This window comes from Phalacrocorax aristotelis, chromosome W (genome assembly GCF_949628215.1).
Source record: "Phalacrocorax aristotelis chromosome W, bGulAri2.1, whole genome shotgun sequence".
Classification (NCBI taxonomy): domain Eukaryota; kingdom Metazoa; phylum Chordata; class Aves; order Suliformes; family Phalacrocoracidae; genus Phalacrocorax; species Phalacrocorax aristotelis.
Window position 1 is genome coordinate 23412764 of NC_134310.1, and position 23737 is coordinate 23436500.

At 43.7% G+C, this 23737-nt stretch overlaps 1 protein-coding gene and 1 long non-coding RNA gene across 3 annotated transcripts in view; one reads left to right on the plus strand and one right to left on the minus strand.

Moving 5' to 3' along the window:
* LOC142049895 (uncharacterized) overlaps positions 1-23737 on the plus strand; it is a 503625-nt gene that overhangs the window by 133207 nt on the left and 346681 nt on the right. The window lies entirely within an intron of this gene.
* LOC142049889 (zinc finger SWIM domain-containing protein 6-like) overlaps positions 1-23737 on the minus strand; it is a 146013-nt gene that overhangs the window by 61262 nt on the left and 61014 nt on the right. For both annotated transcript variants that reach the window (XM_075078054.1, XM_075078052.1), the window contains exon 2: positions 16411-16767. In XM_075078054.1, the coding sequence (XP_074934155.1) occupies positions 16411-16767 (357 nt within the window). The remainder of the gene's footprint in view (positions 1-16410; positions 16768-23737) is intronic.

A 23737-nucleotide genomic window follows, 5' to 3' on the forward strand; every position in this document is an offset into this window, starting at 1 on the left:
GTTTGCTGTGCTCTGCAGTGATTAGAGATGTTTTGCCTCGGAGATTTGTTATTAAAACACTGGCCTTGACCGTTACCGATTATTTGGGTCTTGCATGGAAGCCGTTACTGTACTTTGGCTACCACCTCATGGAGACAATTAGCAATTATACCTCCTCCTCTGAGAGTTTTTTTTATGGAGGAAATACAGAATGGCACCTTAGCTACCATCTTCTATAATGTCTCCTCCTTCATTACAACAACTTTTCAGTACCTTGAACATCCCTGGGTAGTTAAGATACATCTGTTGGTATTGCTTTGGCAGGTGGTTTCAGCTCTGTCATGGTTAATAAGCAATTTAAGAATATCATCCAGAGATCTGCCCCAAGGCTGGCTAGCTATGCGTGGCAGGGTATGTGGGATAGTATGGGCAAACGCCTAAGACGGTGGGCACCCCCAGTGTTGTGGGACTTCACCCCTGAACAAGTGCAGAACCCTGAAAAATTAGCAGAATATTTGGAGGAAGTATGTTGTCACCCAGGCAATCCCAGAGAGATACAAATCACTGCAATGTGCTGGGGCCTGGCCCATGCCTATCGAGCCCTATTTAACACTATTCAGTACCCCCAAGGGGACGAGAAGGCCTCTGGATCTAAAAAGACAAAGAAAAGGAAAGCGATGAGCACAGCGGCCACTCAAACCCCCACGACAGACACTGCAGCTAATCCAACCCCGGTGACAAGCGTTGCAGCTGAATCACAGGACCAACCTGTGCCAGTATCAGTCGCCCCTATGCACAAGAAGAAATCTTGGAAGAGAAAGTCAACTTGTTTAGAAAGAGACGATGAAGAAGCAGGGCCATCACGAGGAGAGGAGGAGGAAGAGGAGGAACTCATACAAGAAACTGAAACTACCCGATCCCTATCCTTGAGCGAGTTGCGGGATATGCGAAAAGATTTCGGCCGTCGTTCAGGTGAACACATTGTCACCTGGCTGCTCCGATGCTGAGATAACAGGGCCAGCAGTCTGGAATTAGAGGGGAAGGAAGCCAAACAACTGGGATCCCTTTCTAGGGAAGGGGGCATTGACAAAGCAATTGGGAAAAAAAACACAAGCACTCAGCCTCTGGAGGCGACTCCTGTCAGGTGTGAGAGAAAGGTACCCCTTCAAGGAAGATATTGTATTTCGCCTAGGAAAATGGATGACCATGGAGAAAGGTATCCAGTATCTGAGGGAACTAGCCGTGCTTGAGGTGATTTATAGTGACTTAGATGATCAACAGTCATCCAAAGATCCAGATGAAGCACACGACCCATGTGGCGGATGTTTGTACGGAGCGCACCATTGACGCATGGGAACTCATTGGCAGTAATGTCCTGGAGAGATGACGAGGCACCAACGGTGGCGTAGCTGATTGATAAACTCTGGGAGTATGAAGCAAATCTCTCTTCCTCCTTTGTCTCGGCTGTAGAGAAACTGTCCCGGGAGGTCCAGCGACTCAAAGAAGATAAGTCTTACTCCCCACCGGTACGGACCCGTATCTCAGCCATTAGGAGTAAGCGTCCCTTTGGTCAAGAGAAAGGATACAAACGACGGGGGACCCTGTGGTTTTACCTGCATGACCACGGAGAAGACATGAAGAAGTGGGATGGAAAACCTACCTCGACCCTAGAGGCACGGGTACGTGAGCTGCAAGGAAAAACAGTCATTCAGGGGAGTTCCTCCAGGAAAACTGCTGCTCCAGTTTCCAGTAAGCAATTCCCCAGACAGAGGAGCAGAAGCACTGATTTTCTTTCTGATCTTAACAGAGACACTTGTGAATCGTATTTACAGAAACTGAGTGACGAATACTATGATCAGGAATAGAGGGACTCTGCCTCCAGCCAGGTGGAAGAAAGGGATAACCGGGCTTACTGGACTGTGTGGATCCGATGGCCTGGCACGTCCGACCCACAGGAGTATAAAGCTTTAGTGGACACTGGTGCACAGTGCACCTTAATGCCATCAAACTATATAGGGGCAGAACCCTTCAGTATTGCTGGAGTGACAGGGGGATCCCAAGAGCTAACTGTATTGGAGGCCGAAGTGAGCCTAACCGGGAATGAGTGGCAAAAGCACCCCATTGTGACTGGCCCAGAGGCTCCATGCATCCTTGGCATAGACTACCTCAGGAGAGGGTAGTTCAAGGACCCAAAAGGGTACAAGTGGGCTTTTGGCGTAGCTGCCTTGGAGGTGGAGGAAATTAAACAGCTGTCTACCTTGCCTGGCCTCTCGAAGGACCCTTCTGTTGTGGGGTTGCTGAGGGTCAAAGAACAACAGGTGCCAATCGCCACCACAACAGTGCACCGGCGGCAATATCGCACCAACCGAGACTCCCTGATTCCCATCCATGAGCTCATTCATCGACTGGAGAGCCAAGGAGTGATCAACGAGACTCGCTCACCCTTTAACAGTCCCATATGGCCAATCCGGAAGTCTAATGGAGAGTGGAGACTAACAGTAGACTATCGTGGCCTGAATGAAGTCACGTCACCACTGAGCGCTGCTGTGCCAGACATGCTAGAACTTCAATATGAACTGGAGTCAAAGGCAGCCAAGCGGTATGCCACAAGTGATAGCGCTAATGCATTCTTCTCAATCCCTCTGGCAGCAGAGTGCAGGCCACAGTTTGCTTTCACATGGAGGGGCGTCCAGTACACCTGGAATCGACTGCCCCAGGGGTGGAAACACAGCCCTACCATTTGCCATGGACTGATCCATAATGCATTGGAACAAGGTGGAGCTCCGGAACACCTACAATACATTGATGACATCATCGTGTGGGGCAATACAGCAGCAGAAGTTTTTGAGAAAGGGAAGAAAATAGTCCAAATCCTTCCGAAAGCTGGTGTTGCCATAAAACAAAGTAAGATCAAGGGACCCGCACAGGAGATCCAGTTCTTAGGAATCAAATGGCAAGATGGTCGTAGTCAGGTTCCAATGGATGTGATCAACAAAATAACAGCCATATCTCCACGAACTAGCAAAAAGGAAACACAAGCTTTTTGGGGCGTTGTGGGTTTCTGGAGAATGCATATTCTAGATTACAGTCTGATCGTAAGCCCTCTCTATCAAGTGACCCAGAAGAAGAATGATTTCAAATGGGGCCCTGAGCAACGACAAGCCTTTGAACAGATTAAACAGGAGATAGTTCATGCAGTAGCTCTTGGGCCAGTCCGGGCAGGACAACATGTAAAGAACGTGCTCTACACAGCAGCCAGGAAGAATGGTCCTACCTGGAGCCTCTGGCAGAAAGCACGAGGGGAGACCCAAGGTCGACCCCTAGGGTTTTGGAGTCGGGGATACAGAGGGTCCGAAGACTGCTATACTCCAACTGAAAAAGAGATGTTGGCAGCATATGAAGGGGTCCGATCAGCTTCAGAAGTGGCTGGTACTGAAGCACAGCTGCTCCTGGCACCCCACCTGCCGGTGCTGGGCTGGATGTTCAAAGGAAACATCCCCTCTACACATCATGCAACTGATGCTACATGGAATAAATAGGTTGCACTGATCACCCAGTGGGCTCGAGTAGGAAACCCCAGTCACCCAGGAGTCTTGGAAGTGTTTATGGACTGGCCAGAAGGCAAAGACTTCGGATTATCTCCAGAGGAGGAGGTGACACGTGCTGAAGAAGCCCCACTGTATAACAAACTGCCAGAAGATGAGAAGCAATATGCCCTGTTCACTGATGGTTCCTGTTGCCTTGTGGGAAAGCACCGGAGATGGAAGGCTGCTGTATGGAGTCCTATATGGCAAGTCACAGAAACTTCTGAAGGAGAAAGTGAATCGAGCCAGTTTGCAGAGGTAAAGGCCATCCAGCTGGCCTTAGACATCGCTGAACAGGAAAAGTGGCCAGTGCTCTATATCTATACTGACTCCTGGATGGTGGCAAATGCCCTGTGGGGCTGGTTACAGCAGTGGAAGCAAAACAACTGGCAGCATAGAGGCAAACCCATCTGGGCCGCCACATTGTGGCAAGGTATTGCTGCCTGGGTAGAGAACCTGGTTGTAAAGGTACGTCATGTGGATGCTCACGTCCCCAAGAGTCGGGCCACTGAAGAACACCGGAACAACCAGCAGGTGGATCAGGCTGCCACGATTGAAGTGGCTGAGGTGGATCTGGACTGGCAACATCAGGGTGAACTATTTCTAGCTCAGTGGGCCCATCACACCTCAGGCCATCAAGGGAGTGATGCAACATATAGATGGGCTCGTGATCGAGGGGTGGACTTGACCATGGGCGACTGGATCCATCACAGTCCCCTGGGAAACACCACTAGTGACAGGCCTCCATCCAGACTCTGTCCCATTGATCACAACCCTCTGAGTTCTGTTCTTGAGCCAGTTTTCAATCCACCTCACTGTCCACTCATCCAACCCACATTTCGTTAGCTTGTCTGTGAGGAGGCTATGGGAGACAGTGTCGAACACCTTGCTGAAGTCAAGATAGACAACATCCACTGGTCTCCCTTTGTCGACCCAGCCAGTCACACCATCATAGAAGGCTATCAGGTTGGTCAAGCATGATCTCCCCTTGGTGAATCCATGTTGACTACTTCTGATAGCCTTCTTGTCCTCTACATGCCTGGAGATGACCTCCAGGATGAACTGCTCCATCACCTTTACAGGGATGGAGCAGGCTGACTGGCCTATAGTTCCCCAGGTCCTCCTTGCCCCTTTTGAAGATTGGAGTGACATTTGCTTTCCTCCAGTCCTCGGGCACCTCTCCTGTCCTCCATGACCTTTCAAAGATGATGGAGAGTGGCTCAGCAAGAACATCCACCAGCTCCTTCAGCACTTGTGGGTACATCCCATCGGGGCCCAATGATTTGCGAGGATCCAGTTTGCATAGGTGATCTTTGACCCAGTCTTTCTCAACCGATGGTAAATCTTCCTTTGTCCCAATTTGTCCTCTCTTCTCTGGGGGATGAGATGCCTGAGGGCCAGCCTTAGCAGTGAAGACCGAGGCAAAGAAGGCATTCAGTAACTCCGCCTTCTCTGCATCCTGCATTTCCAGGGCCCCATCCTTGTTCAGCAGTGGGCCCACTGTATCCCCAGTCTTCCTTTTACTGCTGATGGATTTAAAGAAGCCTTTTTTGTTTTCCTTGACATGCATTGCCAGATTTAATTCCAAGTGGGCCTTGGCCTTCCTTATATTCCTCCCACGTGGCCAGTCCCTTTTTCCACATACTGTGATCCTCCTTCTTCCATTTGATTTTCTCTTGAAGCTCTTTGGTCATCCATGCAGGTTTCCTGGCTCCTCTGCCTGACTTCTTCCTGCTGGGGATGCACCGATCTTGAGCTCAGAGGAAGTGGTCCTTGAATATTGACCAGCTCTCTTGGAGCCCCCTGCCTTCCAGAGCCCTAGCTCCTGGGATTCTTCCTAGCAGGTCTTTGAAGAGGCCAAAGCTGGCCCTCTTGAAGTCCAAGGTTGTAACCTGACTTACTGCCCTGCTTCTGCCTCACAGTATCCCAAACTCCACCATCTCATGGTCACTGCAGCCAAGGCTACCCCCAGCTCTCACATCCTCAACCAGCCCTTCCTTGTTTGTTAGGATAAGGTCGAGCAGCACATCTCGCCTTGTTGGCTCCTCCACCACTTGCATCAAAAAGTTGTCCTCGATGCTCTGCAGGAACCTTCTGGATCATGCATGGCTCGCTGTGTTGCTTTTCCAGCAAATATCAGGGTGGTTGAAGTCCCCCACGAGAACCAGGGCCTGCGATTGTGAGGCTACTTCCAGCTGTCTGTAGAAGGCTTCATCATATTCCTCTTCCTGATCAGGTGGCCTGTAGCAAATGCCCTCAACAGTGTCGCCCATATTTGCCTGCCCCATAATTTTTACCCACAAGCTCTCAACTTGTTCTCCTTCCACTCCAAGGCAGAGCTCGATACATTCCAGTTGCTCCCTCACATCAAGGGCAACTCCCCCACCTCGCCTTGCTGGACTGTCTTTCCTGAAAAGCCTGTACCCATCCATGACCACATTCCAGTCATGCGAGCTATCCCACCATGTCTCTGTGACTGCAATGAGATCATGGCCCTGCGATCGCTCACAGACCTCTAGTTCCTCCTGTTTATTCCCCATGCTGTGTACGTTGATGTACAGGCATTTCAGAAAGGTGCTTGAGCATACAGGTTTCCCTGGAGGGGTGCACGAGGACACACTATAGCCATGCAAACCGTTGAGGTGGTTGGTCTCCTGGTTGCCATCGCATGAGGCTGCTACAGCACCTTTATCCCTGCTCTGGTTGTCTTGTCTTATTCCCCCATTGGATGTGATGGCATTAGCATTGCCAGTTTGTCCCCCTCCCACCCAAGTTCTTCAGTTTAAAGCCTTCCTCAACCTAGTTTGCCAGCCTGATGCCAAAAATTCCCTTCCCCCTTCCAGACAGGTGGAGTCCATCCCTCCCTAGCCAGTTAAATGTAACTGTCACCAGCTACAGTCATAATTCGCTGATCTTTCAACACCATTGGCAGTTTTCAGCAATAGCCATGGACTAACAAGGCATGGAGATGGCATGTCTGATCGGGCACAAGTCCAAACCCCCTTTGCAGCCCTGGCACCAGCCGGGCCTCCTGGCAGTTGCTGCTAGGGAAGCCTCAGCTCTGCACACGTCACTCTTGTTTTGGGGTCGAGACATGACCATCTACACATCTCTCAACCAGGCACTTTTCAAGATCATTACATGCACTTACAGTCAGGTGAATGCTGATTGACCTAGTCTGTTTCTTATATATATCACTATTGAGCAACAGACAGGATTTCTACACTGCCATATTTCTTCTGAAGATTCTTCTGAAGATGTGGGATCGTGTGAGTAGACAAGAAACTATCTGAACAAGCAACAAGACTGCCGGAGGGAGATGCCTTAGGACCTGCAAGATGAAGCCTAACAGTAGCTGACAAAAAGGCTCACGCTCAACACCAGGTAGATCTGAAGGGTCAAGCTAACAGTGGCAGCTTCACTTGGGGTGCAGTGCAGCCCCAAACAGGCACCACGAGGTTTCCGGTGGATGGACAGTTTGGCTGCAGAGAGGAACATGGGCAGCCCTGAATTTATTCTCTGCAACACAGTTTGTTACCAAGACCAAATCCCTTTCCCTAGTTGTAGAGAGGGGTGTCATGAGGATAAATTATGTCCCATTTGAACTATGAAACTGTATAATTATACGAAATATTGAAACCTGTAATTAAACTGTGTCAGTTTATAAAGTAGTTATACTCAGTATATAGATACAGCCATTCATACTCATGCTCTTTTACCAAAATTACTAAATTGTAATCTTAGCAATCGAAGCAGGAATACTATGCACAACTGTTTGTAACACTGAACACCCAAATAAAATTTGAAAACAGGTGGTGTGGTTTAGCGTCAGCCAGCAACTAAACACCACACAGCCACTCGCTCACTCCCCCACCAGCGGGATGGGGGAGAGAATCAGAAGGGTAAAAGTGAGAAACCTAGTGGGTTGAGATAAGAACAGTTTAATAATTAAAACAGTAATAGTAACAACAATAATAATAATGCAATGAAAAGGAAAACAATGAGAGAGAGGCGAAACCCGGGGCGGGGGGAATGGGGAATGAACAACCAAAACAAACATCTGACGCAGCCTACTCCCTATGGGGAGTAGGACATATCTTCTTTGAGTTGCTGGGCCTCTTGGGACAGTTTCTCCACAGCAGAGATGAGGGAGGAAGAGACATGTGCTTTGCATCCCCTGAGTTTATCAATCACATCCCCCACCGTTGGTGCCTCTTCAGCTTTCCAGGACACTATTGCTAATGAGTGTACATGGGATGATGGTGCGCTCCGTACAAAATTCCACCACATGGGTCGTGTGCACTGGGCTTCATCTGGATATTTGGATGACTGTTTGTCGTGGTTCAGCCCCAGTCAGCAACTAAATACCACGCAGCCGCTCGCTCACTCCCCCCACCCCTGTGGGATGGGGGAAAGAACCAGAAGAGCAAAAGCAAAAGAAAATAAACTTGTGGGTTGAGATAAGAACAGTTTAATAATGAAAATAAAATAATAATTATAATAATTATTATTATGATAACTGATACTGGCATGGGTTGATCCTATGGTTCAGCTCCAGTGCCTGTCATGGCGGTTGGAGTAGCCACAGTGCCTGTCACCAGGGTTGGAGTAGCTGCAGTGCCTGTCCAGAGACCTTCTCTTCCCCTTGGGAGCATTGAATACTGTTGAACAGGGCTCGGTACGCATAGGCCAGGCCCCAGCACGTTGCAGTTATCCGTGTCTCTCTGGAGTTCCCAGGGTAACAACATACATTCTCAAAATATTCTACTAGTTTTTTAGGATTCTGCACTTGTTCAGGGGTGAAACTCCAAAACACTGGGGGTTTCCACTGCCCTAGGTATTTGCCCATGCTATCCCACATGCCCTGCCACTTGTAACTATCAAGCCTTGGGGCAGATTTCTGGGTGATATTCTGAAGTTGCTTAGTCAAAACCAAAACAACATGCCCAAAAACTAACAATAAGTGCACCTTAACCACCCAAGGATGTTCAAGATACAAAAACGTTGTTGTAACAAAGGCACAGACATCATAGAACAAAGTTGCAAAGGTACTATTCTGTATTTCCTCCATATAAAATCTCTCTGAGGAGGAGGTATAATTGCTAATTGCCTCGATGAGGTGGTATCCACGGTACAGTAAGGGTTAAAACACAAAACCCAAATACCAGATAAAGCTGAAGACCAGTGTTTGCATAACAATTCTCTTAGGCAAAAAAATCACTAATCACTGCAGAGCACAGCAGACTAAACAATCCAACACCAATCTTTAACACATACTGCAAAAACTCGACCATGGTGCTGTGACCAGCAGCTATTATTATCTCAAACCATCTGAGCCCCATGTTGGGGGCCAAAAAAGACTATTGTGGTTTATCCCCAGCTGGCAACTAAACACTACACTGCTGCTCACTCAGTCCCCCACCAGTGGGATGGAGGAGAGAATCAGAAGGGTAAAAGCGAGAAAGCTCGTGAGCTGATATAAGAACAGTTTAATTAAAATAAAACAATAACAACAACAACAATAATGTAATGAAAAGGAAAATAACGAGAGAGGCGAAACCGGGGGTGGGGGTAAGGGGGAATGAACAACCGAAACAACACATGATGGAACCACTCAACACCTGCCGACCCAATGCTGCCAGTCCCTGGGCCGCGACCACTCCCCCCATGCACCAACTCCCCCGGTTAGTATACTTGTTGTGACGTCCTATGGTATGGAATACCCCAGTGGCCAGTTTGGGTCAGCTGTCTTGGCTGTAGCCACTCCCTTCCCAGCCTCTTGCCCACATGGCAGAGCATGGGAAGTTGTAAAGGTCCCTGACTACTATAGATACTACTTAGCGACACTGAGCCGCTCCTTAACTACAACTAAAGCATCAATGTGCCATTGGTACTATACCAGCTACATTGAAGAGAATTAACTCTATCCCAGACAAAGCCAGCACAACAGGGTAACAGCCTTTTGAATTTATGGTCATAACAGGTTATATGTTAAATATAATCAACTCAAAGTTCTACGAAGCAGCAGCATTTAAAAAAATTCAACACTTTGATCACTTACATAGCAATTTTAAGAGCAAATGCTTTCAAAATGAGCAACCACATTCAAGAACTGTTGTCATATATGGAGAACTTAACCTCACAAAGTAAATAGAAGCAAAGCAAGGGGCTGTGACTAAAATAGGCTAATAATAGCCTCTACTGCAAACTACTCAGGAGCAGATCAACAGTAAATTTGGTTAAAATAAAAACAGAATGTAGCATCTTCAAGGTAAACTGCTTCCCTGGTCCTTATTTCCGACGAATCACAAGAGTTGATTTAATCTTCAAATGAAACTATGCCAAATTAGTCACTCGGCCATACTGAATTTTTCGAACTTCATTTTATAAAATTTTAAATAAATTTAAGTATACAAATGAACTGTAGATCAGTTAATTTTTATTAAATATCATACCATGGCAGCATTAAGGAGAAGATATGGGAAAATGATTACTAATAAAAAGCATGGTTTTAGCTGGGATAGCGTTAGTTTTCTTCACTCTAGCTGGTATAATGCTGTGCTTTGGATTTAGTATGAAAACAATGTTGATAACACACAGATGTTTTAGTTGTTGCTGGGTAGCGCTTGTACTAGTCAAGGACTTTTCTAGCTTCCCATGCTCTGCCAGGTGCACAAGAAGCCGGGAGGGGAGGGGACACAGCTAAGAGAGCGGATTCAAACTGACCAAAGGGATAGTCATGTGAAATCATGCCCAGTATATTAATTGGGTGGAGCTGGCCGGGGGCAGGCAGCAATCGCGGCTCGGGGACCAGCAGCATCGGTCAGCAGGTGGTGAGCGATGGCATCGCTTGTGGTTTTACTTTTCCTTTTTTTTGCGCTTTATTTCTCTCTCTCGTTATTTTCCTTTTTATTATATTATAATCATTATTATTAACATCATAATCATTATTATTATCATTAACATTATTACTATCACAGAATCACAGGTTGGAAGGGACCTCAGGGATCATCTAGTCCAATCTTTCTAGGAAGAGCACAGTCTAGACAAGATGGCCCAGCACCCTGTCCAGATGACTCTTGAAAGTGTCTATAAGAGGCATGTCAAAATTAAGAGCTGGACACCAAGTGGCTTGATGAAGAAGCTGTGTCTGTATTCTGATTTGGTATTACAGAGTAGGTATGAACTCCATCTTTGGGGTTTGGGAGTGAAACAGTTCTAGCCAGTATTATCTTGTTTGAGGAGCTATAGCTTTGGAAAGGAAGTTTGGATTATTATGGAGGGAGAAAGATGTCTGAGGGGAGCAGCTTGGGATTTTGGAAAAACCTATACTTCTGCCTTTAATTGTAGGGCTCTAAGGCTATTGTTGTCACAGGAATTTGGGCCAGAGCTCCCAGCTGCTCTATCACTAAAACTGAGGACAGCAAGTCCTCTTGGAAAATGTGGTATCCTCAGCAGCTCTGGCAGTTCTCTCTGCTTGGAGCAGCTCAGCCTGGGACTGAACAGAGATACAACCGCACTCTTCAAGAAAGCCACAGAAAACCAGAAAGGACCCATGAATCCTCTAGAAAGGCACAGAAAAATAGCTCATCCCTCTAACCCCAAGTTTGTTTCCTAAACAAAAGTATCCACCCCTTCTACCTGGGTTTCTGAAATTTCTCTAGTTTTAGTAACTAGCCTTGTTGTTACTTCCTTCTCAAATCCAGTTCACTAAACAACTCATACTAAGCACTGGAACACTTTTATCCTTCTTGAAAGGAAACTCACCTGCCATTTCCTACGTTATTCTCTTGCAACTAATCTCTCGATCAATTTTATTAGTTTAAGCAGGGCCATATGAAAGATTCCATCATTTTAAAATATAATTTATCTTCTTTAACTTTAAATGTTCTCTTTTCTAGCAGATTGGCAATACACTGTGTTATGTTGTTCAGCCCTACCCTACCATTTCCCACTAAAAACCCCATCATTTCAGCTAAATACACTAGGTTCAGATTAACACAGTCATTGATACTCTGGATTGCCCTTTGTAATTTACAATATAGGAACAACACTAGATATTCTGAAACTTTCATTTAAAGCAAATCTGAATATTTTTGATAGGTGTTTTCTTCTCTAATGCCTCCACCAGCGCTTCTAATATATGTTACAGATTAATGTTTGCAGAGGATGTATCTAGATCTGCCTGGAAAAATAGAGAAACAACTATCACGGCACCTCTGCTTCTGAGAAAACGAATGTACTTTCTCCCAGTTCTTCCCTGTTAAATTTGAGTTCACCTGCATGTAGTTTTGTATCTAATCAGAGAATGGGAGAAAGTGTGGAGACATCCATACGGTTTTCTAAAAAGATATAAAATAACAGCACTAAACACTAAGGAAAGAAACAGTACACCTTAAAATGAAAAAATGAAATTGGTTTGCTAGGCTGTCCTTATATCACTAAAAGGCAGACCCTTTTTCAATACGCTTATATGAGATTAATATGCAAACAGACCTCCCCCCCCAATCTTGCAGTTACTTTCCTATCTCCACTAATTCTCAGGAATGTATATTGATCTTGCAACCAATTTATTTAAGTGAAAGCTTCATATCTAAGACAAGACAGGTGTCCATTGTCCTGACTGTTCTCCTCCTAGCCTTACACACCTGCCAGCTTCCTCCACTATGATGGTACAAAAGTTAACAGGGGGAAAAAAGCCTCAGCTAAGGAGGATCCAAATCTTCATCCAGCTTTCTGAGTCAGCATCCCTGAATTGAAACCCAGTGTGAAGCCAACAGTTATGCAGCACAGACTTCAGGGTATGTATCAGTATGAATACCTACTGTTGTCTTCAGTACAGAAGATTAGACCCCACAGATTAGACAGATATCCAGTTTTGAATTCATCAGGAACATGTACATCTGTAGCACTGTCACATGAGAAAATCAGAACAAAACAAATCTTCTCAAATGTAAGAGGTCCTTTTGTGCCTTAAAAACATGCAAAACCCTTTGTAATATAATCACCACCAAGTGAAAATTAGCATAGCAAATACAGAGAGGATTTCCAATAAATCACTTGGCTTTCCTGAAGAAGTTAGTGAATAGACAACACATTCCTGCGCTTCTAACAGCATCCCCTTATTTTTTCCTGCAGTGAGGCTCAGTCATGAAACAAGAAAGGATATTGCATCACTTGTATCCACTGAGGAACTTAAAAGGATTTGTCATTTCAAAATCCATGTCATCAGTGTAAGTCACTTCACTAGTTCCTCCAGTAACCTCCTTCGCAAGGAAGGTGGCCAAAGCCAGTCATCGAATGTTGCATAAGACAGAATTCTGAGCAAATAAACAATTATCCAATTCACCTTTTGTGAAAGGAAAATACTGCAGAGTTATTCCATCTCCCTAGCCAGCTCATAAACAAGACTGCTGTGGTCAGAGATCTTCAAAGCCCCACACCATTCTTATGTAACAATAAGTAGTATTCAAGAGCTGATTTATTTTGCCTATCGCTAGAAATATATGAAAACCAGACCTAGTACAGCCACCACAAGAGAAAAAAAATAGAAGATTTATATAAAACAACCCTGGAATTAAAACACCTTGTATTGGGTTTGTGTGGCAAGGTTTTGGTAGCAGGGGGTGCTACAGGGGTGGCTTCTGTGAGAAGATGCCAGAGGCTTCCCCTGTGTCTGATAGAGCCAGTGCCAGATGGCTCCAAGACAGACCAAGGCTGAGCCCATCAGCAATGGTGTTAGAGCCTCTGTGATAACATATTTAAGAAGGAAAAAAAAAAATCTGCACAACAGCAATTGCAACCAGAGAGAGGAATGAGAATATGTGAAAGGAACAACTCCGCAGAAACCAAGGTCAGTGAAGAAGGAGGGGAAGGAGGTGCTCCAGGTGCTGGAGCAGAGATTCTCCTGCAGCCCGTGGTGAAGACCATGGTGAGGCAGGCTGTCCCCCTGCAGCACATGGAGGTTAATGGTGGAGCAGATATCCACCTGCTGCCTGTGGAGGTCCACCATGCCACAGCAGGTGGATGCACCCGAAGGAGGCTATGACCCTGTGGGAAGCCCACACTGAAGCAGGCTCCTGGCAGGACTTGTAAACCTGTGGAGAGAGGAGCCCACGCTGGAGCAGGTTTGCTGGCAGGACTTGTGACCCTGTGGGGGACCCATGCTGGAGCAGTCCATCCCTGAAGGACTGCACCCGGTGGAAAGGACCCATGCTGGAGCAGTTCATGAAGAACCGTAGCCTGTGGGAAGGGCTCACACTGGAAAAGTTCATGGAGGACTGTCTCCCATGGGAGGGACCCCATGCTGGAGCAGGGGAAGAGTGTGAGGAGCTGAGGAAGGAGTGGCAGAGAATAACATGTGATGAACTAACCGCAACTGACCACAAACCCCATTCCCTGTCTCCCTGCACTGCTTGGGGGGAGGAGGTAGAGAAAATGTCCTGAGTGAAGTTGAGCCTGGGAAGAAGGGAGAGGTGGGGGCAAGGTGTTTTAAGTTTTGGTTTTATTTCTCATTATCCTACACCATTGTTAATTGGAAATAAATTAAATTAATTTCCCCAAGTCGATTCTGCTTTGCCTGTGAAAGTAATTGCTGAGTGGTATCTCCCTGTCCTTATCTTGATCCACGAGCCTTTCATTATATTTTTCTCTCCCCTATACAGTTGAGGAGGGGGAATGATAGAGTGGCTTGGTGGGCACTTGGCATCCAGCCAGGGTCAACCTACCACACACCTCTAGGTAACACTGAAGAGAATTTCCTCATCCAACTCCAGATTCAGGACTTTCCTTTAATCAAATATGCCAGGTCTCCTCTTACTTTTATAAGGAAGTTTTTCTAAGTAAGTTTTTTCCCTTACTTACCTGTGCCTTCAAGCAATGTTCAATATAATTCCTCTTCAAACATTGGTTTAGTGAGGTTAAAATTTTCAAAGCAAGAGAGGTCTACCTGCAGCTTTGTATTACAAACTGAACACCTGCAGCACTAGAGATATGACAGAGGGAATAGTGATCTTATGTTCAGCTGCCTATGCTATTAGAACCAGAGGTAGATTTCTTCTGGTTAGCTTTTTTATTTCTAATTTAAGGAATTTGATTAAAGATCAAAATAACAGAACTATAGTATGAATCCCAGAAAAACACTCACTTGCTATATAATCAGAGGAACTAATATTTTCTGTAAAAGAAGCCTGGAGTTTTTAACATCTTAAACATATCTTTAAAAAAAATAAAAATCAGACCATGGTTTCATGATAGTCTGAGAGGAAAATCAAGAGACTATGGATCCTCTTTTGTAACCCAGCTTTCTTTGGTAATAGCAGTTTATTTTCTTGTGCTGCCTGGATTTTCTACTTCAGTTTTTAGACATAACTGCAATCTCATTTACCAGGAAAACAGCAACATGTAAAATACAAACATCTTAGTTTTGTGGATATTTTTTAAACTACCCTACTCAAACTCATTGTGAAATTTGGTAATTGATCAACACCTTAGTTTTTTGTTTCCTATTCTTTTTGCTATTTGGCAAATAGCAAATAGCTATTCTGTTTGCTATTCTTTTTGCTATTTGGGCTGTGATATAAACATTAAATCTCTCTCTAAAAATACTTTAAATACTAATGAGTAGAGATATTTTGACAATAAGGAAATAGCTGACAAAGATCAACATGCCTGTGATTAGTATAATTAGTTTAAGCACTCTCTGCAACACCCTTTCTGTCATTTCTCTTCTCACATTAGCCACAGTATAGCTAATATAGCCATTATAGCCATTTTATGTTCTTCCTTTCCCACCCTTGCCTTCCCCTTTTCTAATCACCCTTGACTGTTTTAGTCTTCTCTGCACCACTTGCATACTCACCATAATTCTTCCTTCCCCTTAATTCCTTATGTTCAGGAATCAGTACAAACTCTCATGCGATACATGCCTTCAGCTTACAACATCTGAGCATCTTCCTCCATTCCTTAATGTCCTGCATCTGCTTTAGCTTCCACTTCCACTGCCACCAGGCAGCTCTGCAAACCACCTTCTCATTACGTCCCACAACTGGAGCAATTGCCTTGCCTCTGGCCACATCCTACGAGGATAGGCTGGGAGAACTGGGTTTGTTCAGCCTTGAGAAAAGGAGGCTCAGAGGGGATCTCATCACCATGTACCAGTACTTAAGGGGTAGCTACAAAGAAGATGGAGACTCCCTTTTTACAAGGAGTCACATGGAGAGGACAAGGGGGAATGGATACAAGTTGCTCTTGGGGAGATTCCGATTGGACATAGGGAAATTTTTCACAGTGAGGCCAGTCAACCATCGGAATAATCTCCCCAGGGAAGTGGTTGATGACTCGGCCACATTGGACACTTTCAAGAGTTGTCTGGACAGGGTGCTGGGCCATCTTGCTCTTCTTAGAAAGGTTGGACTAGATGATCCCTGAGGTCCCTTCCAACCTGTGATTCTGTGATTCTGTGATCCCCATAGCCCTCAAAGCCAAAGAAGAGCACTGCTCCTGAAATTCACCTTCCTGCAGCACCACCTGCCCAGGCCTGCCAGGGTCACCGGACCCTAAGGAGGGGGGCTAGGCTACAGATGAGCACTGTCATCAGAAAGACATCCTTCTTTTGTTCCACCTACTCTGTATCTAAAAATATGTATTTTCTCTTTTCCAAAAAGTATTAATTCCTAAACATCTTAAAGCAAAGGTTCAGTAACAGAATCCTCTTTAGTAAACACCATAAAATCACAAAATAATTCAGGTTGGAAGGGACCTCAGGAGGTCATGCTCCTGAATGCCACAAAAAAAGCTCAAAACCAAAGAGGGAATGAAACAAAGGAAGAACAAGTATCAAACTTACCATGGACTTGATTGATTTCTGAATTCTGAGAAAGAATTTCATCTGCTAATTTTTGAGCAGTTGGCAAAACTTCTGTGTGGTGCACTGTGATCAAATATTGTACAAATTTTTGTAGTTGGTCTCTGTTCATTTGAAAGAGTGTCTCTGAAATGGGAAGATGCAGTTTGACCTGATCTGGCTTGCGGATCCGGTATAGAGAGAGTGCCACAACATGGGCACAGTAAAATATGTCCTTGTTTCCACAGCTACAGGTCACTGAGGTAATCTTGCAACGATCAAAGCTGATAGCTACATTGCAAACAGTTTCTGGCTCCGATTGCATTGCAGGCTCTGTCACCGTGCCACTCAAGTGGAAACCTGTGAAGGAAAAAAAAAAAAAGAGAGCTTACATTATTATTAAGTAAAATACCATATCTCATTATGAATAACCTTTCAGTAATCAAGTCAGTCATCATCTATTTCTGAGAAATTATATATCTTCAAGAACTTGCTTTAATTACAAATGTGATGAACCCTTTCCCTTTCTTTCGTACGTACCCTTTTCATCAAAAGGAGATGAAAAGCTAGTTTACAAGCCCTCTTTGTTATTCCATCACAACATTCATAAAAGTTTGATAGTAAGAAAAACATTTATTTTGTAAATGATAGCTGCAGAAGCAGAGTTGCATCTGATTAAGACCAATGTGAAACGCCCAGTAGCTGAGCAAGTTGGCAGCAGTCTTCCAAACCCCATACCAGGAAGCCAGTACCTATCAGCAAATTTAACCATTCTTTTAATAAGAAGGAAGTGGTGCACTCTAGTGGCACAAAACCAGGTCCTAATCTCACTGACACAAGTCACAACCTCTTTGCTTTCACCTTCAACTCAAGCAATCTGGTAGGGCAGCTATGTTTGTGTAGCTCTTTGGAGATGGAAACTGCTGCAGTTACCAATACACAGGATATTAGATTTATAATACTGAATGAAACACGCATGCACTATTTCATAAGTCTGTATTTCCACTCGGCATGATAAAGTACAAGGTAAAAGAGCTGGGTTTTCTTATACTGTAAGAATCACAGAATCACAGGTTGGAAGGGACCTCAGGGATCATCTAGTCCAACCTTAAAAAAGGTATGGTAAAAGAAAGATGTTCACTTCAGCCACTACTTGACAAAGCACCCTGTTGAACCAAGGTCTCAAACTCTATTCTCTGAAGATCAGACCTAAACCCATCTCTGGTTTCCAAACATGAAGACCCAGGTTTGGCTCTCAATACTTTATCACTGCAGAATTTTGGTGTTTCTTTTGGATTTTATGTAAACATGACATTGATTTTTGGCTCAAGCATTAAGTCAGAGGTATAGATACAGAGCAATACAAACAAATTTCATATACTGTATCAGTATTAAACTTGAACATACCGTACATATAAAATCTGGAATGGATACTACAAGTAAGGTGTTATACATTAACTATTTATAATGGCAATAATATAAAACCACACTCCCTCAAAGTCCAAAACTGATTTAATATTCTTGAAATATAAGAAAAGTGTGTTGTAGGAAACAGTATCACATGAAAATTAGGTGGAAAAAAAATATATACATAGATCTAGTCCAAAATGTTGTATCTCCAATTGTTTTTAAAAAACTCTTCAAGCTACAGGAAGCAAAGGGGAAAATCTCTCATTTTTTCCATTTGTTTATGCTGTACATTTCAGAGCAGGTTGTGCAGTCAGCATCACTGTTTGGATTACATTCAACTGCAGTACTCCGATACTCTACCCTGAAAAGGTTAGTGTGTGTGTATGATCTTTGATTTTGCAAGAGTTAAAGTACTTCAGAGTTGAAGCTGAAGAGGCAGTAAGCTGTAAAGTGCACATAGAGGAAGGGGAGGAGGACGAAGAAGCAGCCCAGGCATACGTGGTAGTCATGGTTCAGCCCCAGTTGGCAACTAAACACCATGCAGCCGCTCTCTCACTCCCCCCACCCCTATGGGATGGGGAAGAGAACTGGAAGAGCAAAAGAAAAAGAAAAAAAAAACTTGTGGGTTCAGATAAGAACAGTCTAATAATTAAAATAAAATAACAATTCTAATAGTAATTATTATGATAATAATAACAATAATGATAATATAATAAAAAGGAAAAGGGAAAAAGGGAAAAAAGCCAAAACACAAATGATACAACCGCTCACCACCCGCCGACTGATGCTGCCGGTCCCCGAACCGCGATTGCTGCTTCCCTCCCCCGGCCAGCTCCTCCCAGTTAACATACTGGGCATGACATTGCATGATATGGAATATCCCTTTGGCCAGTTTGAATCTGCTCTCTTAGCGGTGCCCCCTCCCCTCCCAGCTTCTTGTGCACCTGGCAGAGCATGGGAAGCTAGAAAAGTCCTTGACTAGTACAAGCACTACCCAGCAACAACCAAAACATCTCTGTGTTATCAACATTGTTTTCATACTAAGTCCAAAGCACAGCACTATGCCAGCCGCAGTGAAGAAAATTAACTCTACCCCAGCTAAAACCATGACAGCGGTATTCTTGCTCTTGGCTCCACTCAACACCTATACAGAGAAAGGGAGGGGAATTGCCCCTTGAATCATGAGCTCCTCCCTCTGCCTTTCCCTTTGGTTTTTAAGTAGTCATGGCATGCTCCCATGAGCACTCTCTCTCAAAAAAAAGAGGCTTTGTTAAAACTTAGCCAGCTCTATTTCAGGTTAATTCCCAGTAAATGAGAGTTGGATTGGTGGCCTCAAAGAAATTGTATTGGAGATTTTTTTTTAATATCACTTTCCAATGGAGCATACATAAAACTCTCATTTACAAGTTGAGGAAAAGCCTGACACTAGAACACTGAAAGGGCCTGATCCCACTCCTTCCTGCTGTCAATAAGTAGCTAAACTCCTATTAATTCCAATAGAAAAAGACCCAATGAAAGATTTTCTATTAAACCAGTTTAAGAAAAAAAAGTGCCCAACCAGCTACTCCAACAATATTATCACTTTTAATTTGTCAGCATATAATTCAAGCATTCAAAAGGTTAAAATTTTCCTGGACAGATGAGTGTCTCCGGAAATATTTAGAGTTAACAGCAAACCTGCCTTTAAGTCCCTACTTCCATTCAGACACAAATGTAGCTCCCAGCTCCCCCTCTCTCTCCACTGAGATTTTTTGAGAATTCATGTTACAAGCAGCAACATTTATAAACACAGATCCTGATCTAAATGATGACAGTACTAATACAGTCAAGTTAACTAACCTACCCTTCTTAAGTTACAGAGGGTTTAAACAAAAAGATCGGCTGCCCTTGCAGCCTGAAATGTAGGTGGTCTGTATGGTGCAATGACATACTATGCCTGGTAATTATGAAGAGCTATTTTCCTCTTCTTTTTCTGTTTGTGTATTTAAAGAAAGAAATTGTTCTTTGCTAATATGACCTTTAAAAAGGTTTCAACATGAGACAGAACAATTAACGAAATTTCAGCTCAGAAGCTCTAGTAGGGCTGCTATAATTTAACCTACCAGACATCAAATGCTACCTTCTCCACTAGTCCACAAAACTGCAGAGTACTCAACAGGGAGGGTTGTTCCCCTCCTGCAGACATAGCCTTAATCTTTTTTAACCTAACCATCTAATGTTTTCCAAACAAAATATCAAAAGCTTGTAGCAGGCAAATAAAATGACGCACTGTGCTTTTCTAGAAAGCTTTCACCACCAGTAATTTATAGCCTGCCAAGAAGAGAGATGTTACATGCTTCTGGAAGAAGGCAAAAGGAATCACCTGCACGGGGACTCAAAGATAATGACATTTCACTAAAAGCCAAAGGAGCAGAAAAAGTCTCTTCAGCTAAAAGCTTCAAGCCCTCACTCCAAATATGTATTTCTCTTCAAAGGGAAAATTCCTCTTTTACTCAAAGTTACAAATCTTTGCTGGAAGTATTTATCCATTCCAAAAATCCCAAGAACTCTAGTATTTCAACCTTTAAAATAAAAAGCTTGTTCGTTATTATCTAAAGACATAAAAAGATTCACAGGCAGAAAAGCATGTGTTCACTACTATTTATAGAGCGGGCATGTTTCACCCTTGCCCTTCAGCTGCTGCAGTTTGAAATGTTTTACTGTTTTCAAACCAGCATGTGACTAGTAATTCAAGCTCTGCTGACATTTTCAATGCACAGAGGCTTGTGACCCTGTGGGGGACCCATGCTGGAGCAGTCCATCCCTGAAGGACTGCACCCCATGGAAAGGATCCGTGGAAAGGACTCACGCTGGTGCAGTTCATGAAGAACTGCAGCCTGTGGGAAGGACTCATGTTGGAGAAGTTCGTGGAGGACTGTCTCCCATGGAAGGGAGCCCATGCTGGCGCAGGGGAAGAGTGTGAGGAGGAAGGAGTGGCAGAGACAATGTATGATGAACTGACCGCAACCCCCATTCCCCATCCCCCTGTGCCCCTCGCGGGGAGGAGGTAGAGAAATTGGGAGTGAAGTTGAGCCCAGGAAGAAGGGAGAGGTGGGGGGAAGGTGTTTTTAGATTTGTTCTCATTTCTCATTATCCTACACCGTTGTTAATTGGCAATAAACTAAATTAATTTCCCCAAGTCAAGTCTGTTTTGCCCATGATGGTAATTGCTGAGTGATCTCTCTCTGTCCTTATCTTGATCCACAAGCCTTTCATTGTATTTTTCTCCCCCTGTCCAGCTGAGGAGGGGAGTGAGGGAGTGATAAGAGTGGCTTGGTGGGCACCTGGCATCCAGCCAAGGTCAATCTATCACAGACATGGAATATGGTAAGCCTCAAACTTTTGAGGGAGACTTAATAGGCTATCTGAGCTGAGGGAAAACCAGCTGGAACCGTCATACAGCAGCTTGCTGCAGCAAAAGTGTGAAGTGGGAATCATCAAATCTACACTGGCACTGAAGAGAAACTGGAAGTAAATTCAAAATGAAGGGTAAGGAAAAAAGGGTAATTAATACTCAAAGTTGCTAGAGGTGGAGGTACTCCCAAATAATTGAGCTTTTAACTAACCATGCTGCCCAGACACTACAGCTAGCGTACACTAAAATGTTTATAGGCGAATTGTAATGGAATATAAATGTAGGCAGGCATCAGGCTCAAGTTTACATTCAGCCATAACAAAGGCTGGAAGCAAAAGGTTAAGACATATTACTAATCTACAGTTAAATTTTTATAAACAAACCTTCACTCTGCTGGTGAACATCATAGGCCCTGGTTTTTTGCAAGGGGAACAGACTGATACCGCAGGATGTGCAAACAGTCTGCAAATATCTACATCCCAGCAATATGCTAAGGGAGCCCAAGAACAAGGACTGATTACTATCAGTTATCAGAGGATCAGTGTGAAGACATTTGTTGCTAGCTTTTGAGGAGAAATTTGCTCTACTACAGTGGGCAGAAGCTGGCATCCCTCCTGCAGGAAGCAGAGATATTCATCCCATAGTCCAGGGTATCTATCTCCCAAGGTGATACTGTTTCAGCTTTTACTGCTACTTAGTTTTCACATCACAACATTTGCAGGGAGAAATTGTGCTTAGTTGCTACAGCACAAGTATAAATATCACAAATGGGAAAGTGACTGCAAATGAGGAAGAGCAACAAAACCAAACAAACTCAGATTAAACCTCCTGCTTTCATTAAAATATCCTTAAAGCAATACAACAATAGGCTTCTCTTACATTCATGAAAGTAAATATTTAGAGACTCTCAGTTGTTTTAAGCAACTTAGAAGATGCCTCGCCTGTCAAACAGATAAAATATGGTCATTTTTAAAGTTGCTATTTACATTCTTATTGTTAAGAGGTGAAATTTTCCATATTACATGTCTACAGTTAAAAGCTTACCCTCAGCTAAGAATCATCTGTCTCCACCAAAAGGAAATAACAGAAAGTAAATCTGAGACTGAAGAAAACTCATTTTTAAGGGAGGGAAAGAGAGGAAGAACCCAGCTCTAATAAAATTATTTTTGCTTTGAAGTTTCCCTCCCCCAGTCCAACCTCATCTCTGCTCTTTTCACCTTCAACTGGCTCAATGCGTGCACTTTTCCCATTTAATGGGAAGTGGATAAAATCCTGTAAAGGAAGAAGACAGCAATCACTAATATAAACTTGGGAAAAGATTTTAAAAAGATTAGAAAATAACTACTTCCTGAAAAGAGTGTGTCTGGATTTCCACAGCCATACTTACAATTTGGGAAAACCCAGCACAGGATGTCTGAAACACGTGTATCCTGCAGTAAAAGGTATTTAGGTCATTCCAACAATGTAAAACATTTAACTGATTGAGTGATTTAAGATTGCATTCAAACAGTTAAAGTTTAAGCTATGCAAAAGCACAAGCCAGTACAGTTTTGAAACTAAACTGACCTTCCATCAGGAAGTATTACACTTGTCTCAAAAGAGGAAACTGCCACTCCCATTTCCATTACTAGTTGTGGAACAAATAATTTTCTTCATTTAAAAAGGGGAAGGAAAAAAAGAAAAAAGATCAATGCTGCACTTGTGCCAAATGAAAAATAGCATTAAAACTCCTAGAAAGGGAGACCCTTTCTTTATGGCCATGATCATTCTTTTACTTGTATACTAAGTATTCAGAAAGACTTAATTCTTAGCATTTACAAAATTCTTTTATTGGTTTAATTTTATTTATAACAAATGTTTGTGTATTACTGCAAGAGTCAGGATGTTTACTGAACTCATTTCATTCATAATCAAAATGGAAGTAAAAGGAGGAAAAGAGGTTTTTAAGTGTAGAAACAACAACAGTGTAGGACTTCAGGAGGGGCTCAGTTAATTTTGGACTGCAAATTTTACAAGATAAGTGTTTTCAGCAACTTCCTCTGCTCACCAGTGCATTACAAGGGACTCCAGCAAAAATAATGGAGTATGACATAGTATTTCCTGACAAAGCAGCAGAGAAAAAGCCACTAAAACCATAGGGTTGAAAGAGTTCCAGGATGAAAGTCTAAAAATAGACCAACATCACAGGTGAGTCACCCTTGCATGGCTAGAGCCAACATCAGGGGGAAGCATCTTTCTTTTTCTAGCTGTCCAGGGCCAATCACAGTGGAGCCCCAAATGCAGACCGGAATCCTGTGGAACTATTGCAATAAAAATAAAATCTTAAAAACAAACAAACAAACAAGAAGAAGCACACATGCAAAGGTCACTTATACTATAAATCAGAACATCCTTGATAACACTGTAACACAGCCTAAACCCACACAAGGGGACATACTGTATGAAAACAGGTTCTTGTGGTTCAGAGTTTTTCCATACTGTTGCTAGGCTAGATTCTAATTCACTTCTCGCTGTTCCAATTATTAG